This window comes from Pholcus phalangioides, unplaced genomic scaffold (assembly GCF_987345545.1).
Source record: "Pholcus phalangioides strain wild (caught in Gottingen) unplaced genomic scaffold, Ppha-v1.0 ptg000001l_1, whole genome shotgun sequence".
Lineage (NCBI taxonomy): Eukaryota > Metazoa > Arthropoda > Arachnida > Araneae > Pholcidae > Pholcus > Pholcus phalangioides.
The window spans coordinates 7,313,079-7,331,152 of NW_028301594.1; the positions used below are offsets into that span (position 1 = coordinate 7,313,079).

General features: G+C 36.8%; 1 protein-coding gene across 8 annotated transcripts in view; it reads right to left on the bottom strand.

The window, feature by feature from the left end:
* The window catches only part of Acn (apoptotic chromatin condensation inducer acinus), an 86,369-nt gene that overhangs the window by 9,988 nt on the left and 58,307 nt on the right, over positions 1–18,074 (bottom strand). For all 8 annotated transcript variants that reach the window (XR_016194435.1, XR_016194431.1, XR_016194412.1 and 5 more), the window contains 5 exons: positions 17,228–17,343; positions 10,279–10,438; positions 9,959–10,188; positions 7,684–7,791; positions 7,292–7,568 (listed from right to left, as the gene is read on the bottom strand). Coding sequence is in view for 4 of the 8 variants with exons in the window: in XM_089246734.1 (XP_089102860.1) it covers positions 7,292–7,568; positions 7,684–7,791; positions 9,959–10,188; positions 10,279–10,438; positions 17,228–17,343 (891 nt within the window). In the remaining 4 variants the exon portion in view is untranslated. The remainder of the gene's footprint in view (positions 1–7,291; positions 7,569–7,683; positions 7,792–9,958; positions 10,189–10,278; positions 10,439–17,227; positions 17,344–18,074) is intronic.

The window sequence follows — 18,074 nt, forward strand, 5'->3', positions numbered from 1 at the left end:
GGGAAACTAGACCTGGGGTACATGAGAAGGGGTAGTGTATCCATGGGTAAAAAGACCCCTAGTAAAAAATTTAGTTTTCTTAATCCAGTTGTGAGAGTTAACAACAAGATTTTGACAGCAAAAATTGATACCGGTGCCGATTGTTCAGCGATCAGTTTCGATCTGGCTCGGCAGGTTGGTTCACCCACTAATCAAGTTAGACCCTATCACGGTGATAGATTTCAGTTGGCATCCGGTGAGTACTGTCAGCCTGTGGGGATTCTTCGGGCCCAAGTGGAGATACGAAACAGTGTCGTGCACACAGATCTGATAGTGCTCGCCAGGGTCCCATTTGGGATCTTGATCGGCAGTGATATTTTGAGTAAAACTGAAATTATAGTTGACTTCAAAAACTTTGAACTTAAAGGAGGATTGTTGTCATATAAAGGAGATGTTGATCAGGAAAAAATGCAAAATTTAGTAAGTAAATCGGAATTTGATTCCGATCAGAAAAAAAGTTTGTTTGAATTGTTAAAACAATTTCCGAATTTGTTCAGAAACACTCCCGGTAGAACTCACGTTGCTGAGCATAAGATCGTGACTGACGGAAAACCGGTTTTTCGATCCCCTTTTTCTCTCCCGCGATGGAAAAAACAATTAGTAGAAGAGCAGGTGCAACAGATGCTCTGTGATGACGTCATTGAGCCTGCCTCCACAAACTGGGCTTCCCCGTGTTTTTTAATCAAAAAGAAAACTGGTGATTGGCGATTTGTCGTCGACTATAAAAAGGTGAATAAAATTAAGGCACCCGATCGGTACCCTTTGCCTTTCATCGATCAAATTCTACAACGAGTGGGTGACGCACGATTCGTCTCTACGTTCGATCTGGCCTCGGGGTATTGGCAAGTTCCAGTGCGGCTAGAGGATCGGGACAAAACGGCATTCATAACCGATTCTGGAATGTACCGATTTAAGGTAATGCCCTTTGGACTCAACAATGCCCCGGCCACGTTCCAACGCATGATGACTACAATCCTGGGCCACTTAGTCGGTAAGTGTGCCGATTTTTATTTGGACGACATTGTCGTTTACAGTTCGAATTTTGAGGAACATTTACAAAACTTGAAAACAGTATTTTCGTGTTTGGAAAAAGCAGGCTTAACTCTTAAGCCAGACAAATGTAATCTCTATAAAAAAAATTTGGAATATCTAGGTCTTTGTTTGACCAAAGAAGGATGGCACGTAAAACAGGACCAAACCGACGCCATTTTGAGTTTTTCTAGGCCTAAAACAGTAAAACAGGTGCAACGTTTTCTGGGACTCTGCGGGTGGTACCGGCAATTTGTTCCCCATTTTGGTGATGTCGCTAACCCCCTTTACGGCCTTACAAAAAAAGGGCAAAGGTTCAAATGGGACAAAATACACCAACAGGCGTTCGAAAAATTGAAACATCTCTTGTCTTGTGCTCCCGTTCTAACCACAAGAAAAAAAGATTGTGCCTTAAAAATTTACACAGATGCCTCAGGAATTGGGCTTGGAGCCATTTTGCAGCAAGTTGAGTCTGACGGGGAAAGGCCGTTAGCCTATGCCAGTCGTACCTTGAATTCAGCAGAAAAAAATTATTCGGTAACAGAACAGGAGGGACTCGCTGTTATATGGGCGTGTAATAAATTTCGAGCCTGGTTTTCAGGAGAACCTGTTACTATAGTAACGGATCACAGGGCAGTCGCCTGGTATTTTGAGGCTAAACAATTGAAGGGGAGGTTAAGCCGATGGGCTCAATTACTACAGGAATATCCTTTAAAGTTTGAATATAGAAAAGGTTCGACCATGCAGGCCCCTGATGCCCTGTCCAGAATGCCCGCTGTTGTCACCGGTGAAACTGATTTCGAGGAAAAAATTGATAATAAATTATATTTGTTCTCGTTTTTGGATTTACCTGAGTTAATTGTTCAACAGAAAAAAAATTACCAAGATATTATACAGTATTTTAATGATAAATCTGTCGGAAGACAAAAAATTGATGAAAAAATTGAAAAGTATTACCTTTTCGAAAATCAAAAATTGTTTTTTAGATTCAGGAATAAAAAATTGCTAGTAATTCCTCCACCATGTAGAGAGAAATTTTTGACTGAAATGCACATGCATCCCATTTCAGGTCACATGGGAGTCAATAAAACTCTTCAGCGATGCCGACGACGCGCGTTCTGGCCCGGTATGCGTAAAGATATAAAAAAATTTGTCCTGTCCTGTAAAAAATGCCAAACATGCAAATTCGACAATACAAGGCGATGGGGAGGCATGGTGTCAACCTCTGTTGATCATCCAGGAGAAATGGTTGGGATTGACACCATGGGTCCCTTTCCCGTTTCTTCCAGAGGGAACGTGCATCTGTTAGTCGTCGTCGATTATTTCACAAAGTGGGTAGAGTTATTTCCACTAAGACGAATTACGACAAGTGCAGTTGCTAAAAAGTTTGTTCATGAGTACTGTATGAGATATGGCTTTCCAAAAAGATTAGTTTCCGATAATGGTTCTTGTTTTATATCAAACCTTATGAGGGAAACTTGTAAAGTTCTCCAGGTCAAGCAAAGGTTCACAACCCCCTATCATCCTCAATCAAACCTTACCGAGAGATTTAATAAGACAATTAAACAGATGATCTCCTGTTATGTTGGTGATAAACATAAAGACTGGGACAAAAATTTAACCTTTTTTGGTCTTGCTATTAGGTCGGTTCCCTCGGAAACTACGGGTCAGTCGCCAGCTAAATTGTTTCTTGGTAGAGAATTAGTTTTACCATTTGACTGGGCTATGGACATACCGGTTTGGGAAAGGGTGAGTTTGCCCGAAAACTTACTTAAGCAAGTTAAGGAAAATGTCAAAAAACAACAAAGGAGACAAAAAAGATATTATGATAAAAAAAGATTATTGCACACCTTTAATCAGGATGATTTGGTATTAAGGAGAACGCATTTCCGTTCTAGTGCGCAAGGCAATGTTATGGCGAAGTTGAAACCACGATGGGACGGCCCGTGTAGAGTCCTGGAAAAAATTTCACCTATTGTCTACCTGATAGTGGATTTATCCAATGATAATGTCTATAAAGTCAATGCTTGTGACTTGAAAAAATTCGTTAGTAGTGACCAAATCATTCTTGAGGCTGTTCCGCAGTCACCTGAGAGTAGAGAGGTCCTTGTACAACACACTTCCAGTAATCCGAGTCGACATCATGTTTCACAAACGCCCTTAAATAGTGCTAATTGCACTAACTCTAGTACGTCCTTTAACCGGCAAAATCCCGAGGAGGACACCACTCCTAAGATGGTGAAAACGAATTTCATTAAATCTTCCGTAGGTTACTCTAAGTTTTTGGTTCCGATTCAGAGAGGGTGGCAGAGGGTTCTCGTTAAGAGGAAAAAAGAACCTCGTATTGACGTCTATTATTACTCTCCCGAAGGGACAAAATTCAGAAGCAGTGTTGAAATTTCGCGATACTTACAAGATCGGGATACTGATTTGGCTGTCGATAACTTTTCCTTTAGTGGGAAGTTTAATATACCAGGTGATATGTTAACATAGTTTTTGCAAGTATTTCTGTAAATTAACTTTTTTTAACCTATAGATTTTTTTTTTTTGGGAAAAATTCTTCCGTGGTGAGGGGGAATGTAACGTATCGGGATCCGGTCCCTCTACGTTAATGGTGGTCTTGTCGTTATGTGGGAAATTCCTTCTTATTTTAGACCCCAGGGACCTCTCAGTTACCGGAAACCACCCGAGGACCCACTGGCGAACCGGTAAGGGCCAGAGTGTTCGATTAGTTCGGCAGTCGGCGGGTGGGGTCTTTCGGCTGTCGAACGAGAACGGGCCAGAGGTCGGGCTACTGATGTCCCACATAAATTAATTTCCCTCATGACGACGATGCCGCTATTTTCGTGGAGGGGTTTGATCCAATATATGTATAGTTGGGCGAGGCTTAGCCCAGTTTTAATTATTTTTATCGAAGAACCTCCCGGGGGAGTTGTTGCAAGTCTCGTTGTGCGGATACGAAAATATAGTGTTGTACTCACTTATTTTCGGCGGGGGGCTGCAGACCTCCGTCGGAACAATTCATTTCATATTGTTATGTTAGTAATGTTTACATAATCGGGAGAGTCTGATCAGCTCTCCGGATTATGTCATGTTGCCAGATTCCAATGTAATTAAATTGTAATGTTTATAATAGTGACGCATGAATATGCAAATTCGATAAATTTGTTGAGGCGAAAAGGCCATGCGAGGACATGTGGTCCCAAACTTCTTGTAAAAGGGGAGTATAAATTCCTCCCTCTTTGTCTCTCACATTGCGTTCGTCTAATCTTGTTCTGTTCAACTGAAGCCCTCTAGTAGGACGATTCACCGTCTTACTACCGTATCTATTGGCCTTAGGCTGAATTGTTAAAATGCAATAATCTACATTATTTGAATCCGTTTTCCGGCAGGTCCGGAATCAAAATATAAAACAATCTTCACAGTCAAAGTTCTTCATTGCTGATCGAGGTGGTCCGGCCCTCAACCGAGAGGCCCCCGGAGCTGATCAAGGTGGTTCGGCCCTCAACCGAGAGGCCCCCGTAGCTGATCAAGGTGGTTCGGCCCTCAACCGAGAGGCCCCCTGGAGCTGATCAAGGTGGTTCGGCCCTCAACCAAGAGGCCCCCCGGAGCTGAGCAAGGTGGTCCGGCCCTCAACCGAGAGGCCCCCAGGAACTGATCAAGGTGTTCCGGTTCTCAACTGAGAAAACTCCTCTGGTATTTACGGAAAGGCTAACAACATCGGATGTCCGATCGCTGCACAGGTTGACTGTTGTTGATCATCAATTGGTGAGCCAGTATCTTTACTGCTAACGTCCAATAGAGGGCTCCAAGATATACTAATCCATTGTTAAAATTAACTAACCCATATAATTAATTGAATAAATAATATTTCATGCGAAAGTTTGTTTCTAATTATTTTCCACTTGTCGTTTGCCACTTTATTGCTGGATATTTCGAACCGGGCAAGCAACTCCCATAAGGGACGTTGCATCTTCCCTTTAAACCGGAGCATGCAGCCGATAGAGTAGATGACGCCAGGGTCATATACTATATAGCCATCCTGAGCCGATGCGCCACGCTTGGAAAACGCAAATGCGTAACGCCATTATGTAACTCATTTCTGCCGACACGAAATGATCCAGTTAGGTTCACGCGGCGCAAAAAGCCTACTCCTAGGAAAACCTGGCTTCAGGGATGAACGCTCGTTACGAGATCCCAGGAGAGATAAACCCATTCTCTCTCATGGAATCTTGTGTGTGGATAGAGCCTGTACCTCTTCTTTTTTTTTTTTGCCTTTTTATTTACGGCAACCAATCTGCGAAACAGATTCGCTTTCCCCACTGGACTTCAGTTTTTAGCATTTTAAGGCGCGGCGGCGAAAAGATACGTTTGTTGTCGTCCCTTACTCGAAATTTTTTTCCCTTTCTTTTTCAGTAGCGAGTTGCAATGTGAATAAAACACGTCAAAAAAACTGCGGAAAGCAGTGACATTTTGCGGTTTCTCGGAATTTTCGTAGTGAGATATTGGCTGTAAGCAAATAGGAAGGAGGGATAAAATAGGAACAGTAGGAGAGAATTGTGGTAAAAAAGAAGATGATTGCGGCGAAAGTAGGAAAATAGTAGGATAAATAGGAAAGCTGCGAGGTCTGCACTCAGTATACTGCGTAATATAGGAGGTTCGAGACATCGTTTCGCCACATAAGTAAAAACTTTCTCACCACTGGGCATGGGGGAATTTTCGGCTACTGGTTCAGCGGAGTGATGTCGTTCTACGGACCATCGATTTCCAACGCTGATCAGTTTGCGACATAGGCAGGAAAACACGTCAAAACTAGCGATTCGGTAAAAAATCGCATTTTTAGAAGCAAAAGCGTATAATCGCATTAATTTACTAAATACGACAAAATCGTAACGGTTGGCAGGTATGCACAACCATTGGATGTTCCAATCCCATCCCCTGCTTTCACATTTCCTATTACAAAGGAAGAGCGCGTTTTTTTAAAAAATCTTTTCTTCCTCTTTATATTGGGGGGAAGCTTCCTCTTATTTTTTTAGGCAATGCTATTCATCACCGTGGGGAACCCCTATTCTAAAAAAGATCATCCCTTCAGAGAAAAAAAAAAGACTTTTTCAGGCGTGGCTGCAAAAAGTAAGGAGTTATAAGGGCCCTTCCAGAGGGAAATGAAAAGTAAGGAGTTTTTAAGGAGTTTGTAAGGATGTGCGAACCCTGGACAAACAACTTTCTTGTTACCATCAGAGGGTTTGTAAAACTTCCTTAAAAAGGGAATTTCCCCATTTACGACGTGTGACGTCATTTCGAAAGGGGAAAAAAAGAGGCTTCATGCCCCACAAGAAATTCCTTAGGGATTGTTTTCATAAGTGGGGATTTTTTTTTAATGAAGTAGGGAATTTTTAGGAACAATTAGGGATTTTTGTGATTTTTGTAAAAATTTGGGAGATTTAAGAACTTTTCGGGAGGTCGAGCGATGAAGCTAAAATTCGGGAGACTTGGCAGCTATGTCATGTGTATATATTGTTTATAATTTTTGTTAATTGCATTTATAATTGGGTTACTGTATTTTTGAAATATATGACATCCATATGGGCATCTTTTTCTCAGCCACCTTGTTGGGCATTTTGCCTGTTGTGGCGTTGTATTTGTATTTCTTGATGAATTTTCACTTTTTGCACAAGCGGACAAATGAACCCGGTAAATAAATCTCCTAAATTCTATTGCTTGATGCTGAATTTTGTTGCTAAATGCAAAATTTATAAATATGAAATTCTATTGATAAATTCTACCGCATTTTCTCACATTCCCAAAAGCCTTGACTTAAAGTAAGAAAACTCAAGAGTTAAGGGAAAATTTTAACACTAAAATGTAGAGAAAATTCTGGGGTTGAGTGAAAACTTCGACTAAAACAGATATTCGAGTTACAAGAGTTTGACTTATTGTGAACTAACTGTATTTGAAGAAAAGAAAGGATATCACTCTTACACTATTAGCATAAATTGAACTATTAAGAACTGTAACTGTTGGTATCAAAATGTCAATCTTTTACTCTTTTTTATGTATTTACCAACTATTATAGCTTTAATTTTAAAAGTGTTTTCAACTAAGTATATATACTAGTTGAAAATACTTACTATACCCAAATGACCGATTAAAACATTTGCATCATCCTAAAACATTTCATATAATCTGTAGTTAAGGTTGAGGCATTTATTTCTTGTCTTTTTACCTTTCTTGTCTTTTTTCTTCTCACTACGAGATTTGTCCTTTGGTGGCAACAGTGGTTTCTCTTTGTCAGGTGACTCTTCTTGTATTATTTTGTCTTTATCCCATTCTCGAATGTATGTAATATTTTGTCTAGGACGCTGTTCCCTTTCCCTGAATGGATCTTCCATATCTCTTTTTTTCCTAGCATCCAGTGGCGAATTATCTACTTGATTTTCAAGTCTGTCTTGCATGGAGACATTTGGCTTTGCTTGTTCAATCATTTTCTTATGATGTTCCATCTATAAATGCAAATACAAATTAACTGATCAAATTTACAAGAATTTGAATATCATGAAGGCAATATTGTCTTTACTTTTAAAGGTTAATGTGGAATACAAATTATCATATACATACCTCTTCTTTAGTCACAAAATCAACAACTAAAATCTTTGGGTTTGATGATGGCCACCTGGTACCATTCAATGCTTCTTTGGTCTCTTCAGCCTGGTCAGTAGTTTCGTACTAAAAACATGTTAAAACAATTTAAATAGTTTAAATACATGACCTAGTTTTTTTAATTTCATAAGGTATTATTTCATAAAAATCTTTCAGTATTGAACTTAGCATTGTATTTCTTAAAAAGAAAAGTTATGAGGAAAAGAAAAAAAATTAATATTCAAGACTTTTTCCGTCTTTCCACTAAATATCACTCAATTTTCACTCAAACTAGTGAAACCACATGTAATACACATTTTTGTGGAATGGAACCCATCTGTTAAACATTAACAGATTAACATAAGAATTTTAACCTCAGAACAGCAACCACTTTTGGATGGGGAAAAAATCATACATTAGAGATTTTGCTACATAAGTAAATTCAAAATTCTACTGGTTAAAGCATGAGAGAGGCACATTTCAATTTCAGATCAGTCTTTAAATATAGCATTATTACCGAGAAGGGGGGGGGCGGCCTGTCCAGACTTTTTTAGTAGGGTCCCCTGTTTTTGTGAAGATTTTTGTGAAAAGGGTCATTAATTTTACGCGAAATGAGTAATTTCGTGGGAATTGAAATAACCTAGTTGATCTATCACAAAAGAAATGAAATGTCAAATTTATGGTTTCATTATTTTCTATTTTGTGAAGGGCCAGTTTTTTAGACCTAGAATTTAGAAAGGTCCGTGTTTCAGATTCAAAATTTTGTGAAGAGTCTGCAAAATGGACCAAAATTTTGACTGGACAGACCCCTGATGACAGCATAGCTGCCAACTTTTGAAAATGAAAATTCGGGAGATTTTCGTGCAAACCCGTATTTTATGCTAAAACCACTCCCTAATAATAATAAATACAATAGGGAATTTCCAAACATAAAAGTTAAAGCATAGGGAATAAAATCCCTACTCAAAATCTGAAGTCAAATTAAAATAAGGATTTCACACACATGGAAGTTAAACCCTTCGGAATAAAATTCCTAGGCAAAAAAAACAAGTGAAATTGGAGGCCAAAACTTCAATGATGTAAAAATAAATATTGTGTTCAATCAGAAACGCTGTGAACAAACATTCTGCGCGAATGATCGGAAGATGAAGGAAAACACAGTCAATTTTTGAAGAACACTGACTTTTTGTGACACTTGCTTGGTTTTTTTTCAATTTCATGAGTGATGATGGCAGTCTTTCCATGACCTATGTTTATGTCTGTAACACAACTTGTACAAAAAGGAAGAGTCTGCCCTCTTCTGGAACGTTTGATGAAAGGAAATTCATCGGAATAAGTATCTTTAAAATTGATTAAATATGTTTTTGCTTATCAGTATTCATGCTTTGTTATATCGCACATACGTAACTTCAACAAAAGAAATTTTGACCATATGCGCGTCACTATAATCATCAATTATTATCCAGGACTATTGGCTGCTAAGCTATTTCCCTACACGATAAGACAAACAACTTTCATGTTACCATCAGAGGGTTTGTAAAACTTCCTTAAAAAGGGAATTTCCCCATTTACGATGTGTGACGTCATTTCGAAAGGGAGGAAAAAAAAAAAGAGGCTTCATGCCCCACAAGAAATTTCTTAGGGATTGTTTTCATAAGTGGGGATTTTTTTTAATGAAGTAGAAAATGTTTAGGGACAATTAGGGATTTTTGTGATTTTTGTAAAAATTCGGGAGATTTAAGAACTTTTCGGGAGGTTGAGTGATGAAGCTAAAATTTGGGAGACTTGGCAGCTATGTGACTGTATAATGCTGTAGTCAAGACATCTGGATTAGTGTTTGCCAATACATTACACAAGATTCATGCATCGAAATTCAATTTTACTCATTCAAATTTTGAGTGAAAATTCGAAAACTTGGAGGTAATTTTTTTTATAAAGTTATTTCTCACTGATAAAAAAAATATCCCTTAAAATTTTGGAGAAGAGTTAAATATATCACTCTTCAAAATTGTATTTTTTGGTAACACTGATCTGGACTTCAACTTTTACCCTGCCTAACTCACAATGGCTTTCTGCCGGTTTCTTAATACCAGAAGAAAAACATTTTTAATTATTTTTGAATACCGATTAAAAACCAATGTTAAAAGCATGTGCTTTTTATACAAATAGTAACCTCCAGTCTACTTCATAAATTTTTTTTTTAATTTCATATTTCACAAAAAAAGGCACCCAAGAAAAATATATTACTACTCACTGTAACAAAACATTTTGACTTGATTTTATCAATCCAAAAATCTTCTTCGACAAGTTTACCAGTTCTTTTAAGCATTTCTTTAAGCTGCACTAAGGTAAAAGGTCGAACCAAATTCTGGATGAACAAGGAGTGTGAAATCGGCTTCTTTGGTAGCACGGTTCTTCTATGACTTTCCATTATTTCTTTTCTTGGATCTTTTTCTACCATCTTCAGATTTTCTGCCCCAATACCTAATCACAAAATATTACTGCATAAGATATGAATAGCAAAACCAATAACATTTCAAAATTCTTGCAAGAATCACTTATACAACCATTCACCTTCTTCTACTTCCATTTTTTCGATAGATTCTTCTGTGTATGAATTAGAGCGGGACTTATTTGAAAAAGAAGGAGCATCAGATGCTACTTTTGGAGATGGCATTTCTTCTGCTTCATTTAAAGATGGCCCACAAACTACTTTGAAATCAGGAATTATCGTCTGTAAATAAAGAGGAATTACCAAAAATTAAAAAATAAAAATTAATACAACTTGAATTAATCATGCCTCCTAAACATTTAAAAGGAAAAAATTGATTATATAAAGAAAAAAGATACATAAAAGAACTTTAGAAGGGCACTTAATAAACACAGTTGGAGTTTTCATAGCCATATCCAAAAGGAACCATAAAAATTTAAGGGTCGCTTTTGAGTACTGCAAAATTTTGTTCTTTTAATCATCTACTGATCAAACCAGTGATGGGTAAACTTCTAGGAAATAAGAATAGGAAAGAAAAGTAGGATAAAACCTCTAAGGGAGACTTGCCCAGGATCAGAATAAATTAGACATTGTCTCCAAGTAGACATATCACAGAATTATAGTACAGAAGATCTACAAGTTATGCTTTAACAAGTCTTAACATTTTATGATACTTACAAACCTGCCAACTTTCAGAAGGTGAAAATCCTGTAACTTTCAAAAATTCTGCAATTTACTTAAAAATCTGGCAAACGTACTTTAGCATGCTGAATTTTTTAATGCCCATAATAACAACCAACATAAGAAGTAATACATAAGGCAACCAAATTACCTATATTTTACGGGCTTCTTTGAATGATACTTCCTGGTAATTTTCGTTATGTTAATTTTTTTTTTTTTGTGGAATTCTAACTATTAGATTTTTAAAAGTCAACTTCTCTCCCATTGGTAATTAGGAATTTTCCCCCAACTAGTGATGTCCCATATTTTTGATAAATAGATGATTTCTGTAATTTTTGCTATAAAATATTGGCTGGCATAATAATGCTATCTACCAGCTGTCTTACGATCAAACGTGTTTAAAAAAAACTTTCAACATGAACGGTCCACCATGTTCGTTTACGTTCATAGATTTTCACAGGTTTGGCCACAATCATACAGGATATCATTTGGGTGATGGATGTTGCTAGAGCTTTTTTATGTAAATGGGGATTGGGGTGAGCTCATAATTTGGGAGCCCTGTAAGAGTAGCTAAATCCAGAAAGTTGACAGATCTGCACTTAGCAATCAAGAGAAATCACAACAGCAGGCTTCAGTTAATGTTTTCATGACAAAGGTTTTAACTCAAACATTTTGCAGACCTGTACATCAGGTGTAATAAGTATGTCAAAATGTATCCATTTTGCACAGTAAAATTAAGTAAAAAATTTCAACAAAGCATAATAATCTTTACTAAATATTTGTCACAGCCATAAATTTAAGACCCCTGCTTTACAATATTTATACATGTTCATTGATAAGGCTTGGCTTATTGTAAGAAATACAGTAGAACCTCACTATAACAGGTTTCACTTAAAACAAACAGCTAAAACAATTGAAACGATTGTGAAATTTTTATCTGTAACATTCAAAATTTGTTTTAAAAACAGTGAAAACTCAATATAATGATACTCTGGGGACCATGGAAATATATTGTTGTAGAGAGATAATCGTTATATCTAGAGGCAGCAGTTTAACCCTCTGGCTGCTCATCCCGCGATTTCCACGGGCAACTCAAATGTAGCAAAATCTGCTCATCCCGTGATTTCCACGGGCATGTGTTTTTCTTCCTTTATTGAGGAGCGCATCCCGTTTAACCACTGAAATAAATTATACAGTATTAGATGTTTCATTTATGTTTTGGCCAACAGATGTCATTAGTTGTCCACTAAATTGTGGCATTTGAACGCACATGGTATTACCGCTCAAACTTCACTTTTTGAGTAAAAAAAATTAGACAATTTTTGAAGCAATTTCGGTCCACAAATTGAGCAGTCAGAGGGTTAACATTAGAGTACAGGCACTTTCAAACAAGACTTGAAGTATAGCTGTAGAGGAATTTATTGCAGAAAAATTAAAATTAATGCAGTGTATACATACACGTCTTTTTGAATTCAATTTATTCGAACAGTTCTTACAGCTAACTATTGTACTTTCATTGATATACACCCTGTAACACTACACCCCTATAAGAAAACCTCTATATTTGTCGTAAACCAAACTTCCATTATAATGGACAACCTTCAACCTCTATTAGTCCATTATAATAAGGTTCTGCTGTATACCAATAACTTTCTGCAGTTTTTCCGCTTTAAGGTGCGAATGCGAGCCAGTCTCCCATTTAAAACAGTCTCTCTGCAGAGAGCAGGCAGACCTACAACACGATACTGACATAACATGAAAATTCAAGCATTTCCATCTTTACTACCGAAAATGAAAGACAGGTGGCAGCATGAACATGAAACAAGCGCAACTCTACAACATATATGTTAAGGTCGCACATTCACTCAGAACACACATTCCGGCATGTGCCGATTCGTTAGAAATTCAGAAGAGGAATGTGTACGAGGTGCATGTATGATTAAGTAGCAGTAGTTGTATATAACTAACGACATGTTTCTTAATTGATATAGTTTCAAGGTCTTTGCTAAGCAGTTGGCGTCAAGATGAAATACATAGTAAATCTTATTTCACAGCCAATAAATTATTTAAGCCTGGATGCTTCAAGAGATCCACATTCCCTGAAATGAGTGGGTTAAAGTTCTCCCCCTACCATTGAATGGTGGAAGTCAATAATCCTCATTTTGAGTACAAAAAGGTTTCACCATATTTGTTGTCATAGAGTCCCATGTCAAAAGTTTTATAATTTCACAATCTAGTGGCGAACTATTGAAACTAAGACGCGATTCATTTTTTCCGCCAACAGTTTAACACTTCAAGATTACATTTCTGGACTTAAGTCAGCACTATTGAAAACTGACTTACACCACTCTGACTTTAACACTCTCAAATGGTCTCTCTCAACCCTTTGGAAATACATTCCAGAAATCTCTTCCAACTAAAAACAAGTATCAATAGAAAACGACACAATATTGACCGATTTGAATTCGGTCTTTTGGGCTGAGATTGGGAAGCTCACTGTATATATAGGCTATTTAAATATACGTGTAACTATATGTCAGACCTATATAGGCTGTCCCAAATTGTTTGCACAGCAGATATCTCTAACACAGCGGTTCTCAACCGGTGAACCTTGGGACTCCGTGTGCACTTCCCAGGGGCTCCGCGGCCACTCGAGAATAATAAAATAAATCAATAAATTTGATAAACAAACGAAAAAAAGAGGCCTAAAGGGTACCGCCATGTAAATAATGTATTAAAAAGGGCTCCGCCATAGACATTATTCACTGGAAAGAGCTCCGCGAGTCAGAGAAGGTTGAGAACCGCTGCTCTAACATATTTGACTGCGTTGACTTTACAAACATACTTTCAATCACAAAGTTCTCAAATGATGTGCAGTTACCTTTAAATCTGAAAATTTATTTTAGGGATTGTACAAATAAGAAAATAAAAGAATTAACTTTTTATACAGTTACAGGGCCTTAAAAAGCCAATTAGGAAGCTGTTGCTCTATTTATCTTGATGCCAACAAAAAATTCTATGTTTCTAAATGCAATATTCACAGACATATTCAAATTCAAAAAACAGAGGAAAGTTTGGGAAAAACAGCACTAAATACAGTCAAAATTGTTTTTCCGCATTTAACGCTGTTTTTTCTCATGCAAATTCAGATTCTAGGAACCGCAAATGTTCTCATGTGCAACAAATGTAAACTAAACAATGATTAAGTCAAACAATTATTAAGCATGTAAATGAATCATGTTTTCATCATGAAAAAAAATTAAAAGGCAAACAATTTATCATTAATAGCTCGAACTTGAAAATGGATTATTTCGGGGGGGGGGGGGGTATGTAACGATCAGCTAGGGGTATGTAAGTGGGATCTACACTCTGTAACCACTTTCGAGCATTTTCTTTTTGTTCATAATTTAACAACTCTCCTCTGTATTTCGGATGTAATAAATACGCAACTAAATGGTATGGTAGAACTGCTTGAGTGAAACCCTTTTGGACTTGGATTATATGAGACTTCAAAACAGATCTTTTTAGTAGAGAGCACCACAGATGACAGGAATCTGCCAATGTCGAATGACTGCTCTGTATGCTATTTAAAGCATCTGAACCTGGTTTCAACTGCAACAGCAAATCTTTAACATTGCAGTAGAGATTTTAATCTCTTACAATATTTACAATATGTTCGAGTCAATTTCTCTTGAGTGATCATTAACAATCTGAGCTGTGAAATGATGATAACAATCTGAGCTGTGAAATGATGATAACAATCTGAGCTTAATGAAAGTTTCTAAACAAATTATTTGACTGTTCCAGCGAGTACTGCAGGGTAATTGTGGTTTAACGTAACCTACACATTCTTTGAGCCAAGCACCTGGAGAATGATGGTTCCTGTAGTACTTTTGTACTTTGATCACATGTTTTGTAACTGTTGATGGTGTTATGGCTTGACCAAGAAGATTCAGCCAATGAGCAGAGCATCCATACGTTATAAGTTCATCAGTATCTTTCAGTTCAAGCCGCATTTTTTCCATGTTCTTTGCTCTCAGCGGTGGTCAAAAAAGTGAATAGAATGCTTCGTCTCACTTTCAAGAAGGTCTCTTCGCGTTCTCCTAAAGTCATTCTTCTGCTTTTTCGAGGTTCAGTTCGTCCTGGACTGGAGTATGCTGTAAGGTTTTGGAGACCATACCTACAGAGGGACATAGACTTGGTTGAAGGGGTGCAGAAAAGGTGTCCTTATTGGAACACAGGGCTTGAGTTATGAAGAGAGACTTTATTTTTTAAATATGTTTACATTGGATGAACGCAGATGTCGAGGAGATATGATCTAAGTGTTCAAAATTTTCAATAAGATGGATAGAATGGACCATGAACTTTTAGTACACCGCCAATCGACTGCTTTTATAAGGGGACACCAGTATCGATTGGTAAGGGACAATGCAAGGTTATGGTGTCACAGGGAATTTTTCTCTCATAGGGTTGTTAATAAATGGAATAGCTTACCTCCGGAGGTAGTAAATTGTAACACAATTGACACGTTTGAAAAGAAATACGATAAACATGTTGGGGTAAATGGAGAAACTATCCATACTTAGAATAAGACAACCATAAGTATTCTTTATGGGCATTGTATAATATTTTATCATGTGTATATGTTGTTTATAATGTTTCTAATTACATTTTTAATTGGGTTGCTTTATTTTTTAAATATATGACATCCATATTTGTATGGGCATCTTTTCCTCAGCCACCTCGCTGGGCATTTTGCCTGTTGTGGTGTTGTATTTGTATTTGTACAATGAATGTTGGTGAGGAGGTAATTTGAAAGAGCTTTTCAAAATGGTGGGCTATATCCTGGGCGCAACAGTTTTAGCATATTTTTAAAAATATCATTTTCCACGACCGAAAAGGAAATATTACACCCAAAAAAGAACTTCGCAACTGCTTCATCAATTTTATCCTTTTCACTTTTGCTCGTCTTTAGAACAAATACATCTAAAGGTTGTTGAATACTTTTAAATTTCTTGATAGATGGATTTTCTTCATCTTGGAAATCATAATTTTCAGTGTTTAGAACGGGAAGAGATATTTCACTATCTTCACATACAGAAGTTGAAGGTTCATAATTGCATCTGGGAATGTGTGCTTTCATTCTTGCAGCTTTATTACTTTGCACATGACCACATTTTTTGCACTTAACTAAAACTTTGCCATCACTTTTCAATTCTAGGAAATAATGCCATACATTATCTCTTTTTCTTCCGCTTCTGATCACTTTTAATCAAAAATTATAAGTGATTAAAAGTTACAATTTACTTATCAATTTAAAGATCTAGCAAAAGGGGATAAATACATAAATTACGGAGGTGTAAATGGTGATTTTAGTCTAGGATAGTGACCAGTACTGCAATAAGAATGGGAATAAGAATGTAGCACCAACTTGCCAAAACCAATGAAAGAAGCAGGAATTAGTATTTTCCTCCAGTCCCACCCCATTCTACTGTGATGCACTTCAAAAACCCATATAGTTGTTTTTCTCACTCCTATGTTCATTGTATCCTAGCATTATTGTTCATACTAGTGGGTTGTGGTGAGAAAGAGAAAATATGTACTGATAAAGAACTTAGGCAAGCTGCTTGACTGGCAGTAATGCTTATCTTTCCGTCTATTGCTCCTCCTACCCCTTTGTCTGCTTAATGAAATGTTAACAGATTCCAGGAAAAAAGGATTTTAGTTTAAAATTCTGTACTTTCATAGAGCAAGTCAAGATTATCTGAACTTGTTCCATTAACCATTTTACTGATGAAAGGTGTGTTATCTTTGTCCATTCCTAAAAAAATACATAAAAGCTTTCATACCTGGTAATCAGACGACACAGTTGGGAAAAAATAGATTTACACCCTAGTAATTCTTTTTTTCCCTTCTAGTGAACAAAAAGAAAAAATAAGGGCTTGGCCTAATTTATCTAGAATACAAAACAGATATAAGAAGGAAAAAAGGCAGCATTTATTTTTACAGAAAAACATCAATTTCACAGATCTATTCCCCCCCCCCCTATTTTTGAAAAGTAAACAAAGATTTCTAAACAGTTTTTGGGATTTTTACTTGATCTTAAAAAATATATAAATCTAAAACATTTTTTTATAGATTTGTTATGAAAAATTCATAAGTAAAAGATTTTATGGTTATCTATTTATAGAATTCAAAACAGATAAATCCACTTTTTTAATTCTGTGAATTTTTGCCACTGGCAAAAATGTGGCAAAAACTATTTTTGCCGGAACGGTTTTTACCATGGTTTTTTTCCACTGCAGCAAAAACTTGCCAACCCTGCAAAAATTTAAAAAGACGCATATTTACCTTCAGCGTATCTGTTGATATGTTGACTGCTGATTTGGAGCCAAAGCTGCGCCACAATCGTTTCTTATCGGAAACTTGTTCTTTACTATCATGTTCTTTGTCTTCATTTTTCTTGACTAAATTAAGTATGTAACATACAAAATCTATCACTACAACAATTTTAACATTCAAGAAATTATAGGAGGAATACAAGTATTCCATGTTTCATTTTTGCAGGATTTTGATTTCTTGAAAACAGTCTGTCATTAAGAAAAAAATTATGCAAAAGAAAAAATACAAAGGAAACTTGGACAAGCAAACATTCTAATTTCTGCACAGAGGCTAATATCAATATAAATGGTTTCAACAGCTGGCAGATACAAAGATGAATTCAGGAAAAAAATTCAACTGCCAATGGGGAATTGAATACATATCCTCTTACATGTCAGGTATAGCATGCTCACCAAGTATATGAGAGAACTTGGGTTCGATTTCCCCAGAGACAGTTGAATTTTCTTTCCCAAATTCATCTTTGCGCAAGCCAGTTGTTAGAACCTTTGTATGAATAGCGGAGAATGCATAGAAGCAGTGTAACCTTTAATTAATACATCATTTAGCATAACACCATTGCCTGTATCAAGATTTTACCAGCACAGTGATATATTGCCCATATGTGCACATGTATATCCTTTGGACCCTCAAATCAGGTTATAATTTTTCAGTTTTCCCATAAATTTGTAATTAAAAAAAAGGTTCCCAGCAAAATCTGCTTGATTATTTCCCAGACTTTCTCTCCCTGACCATAATTCAAAAATTTCTAACCAAAAATGCATACATTGTCATGGGCATATATAATCGAAAAATGTCC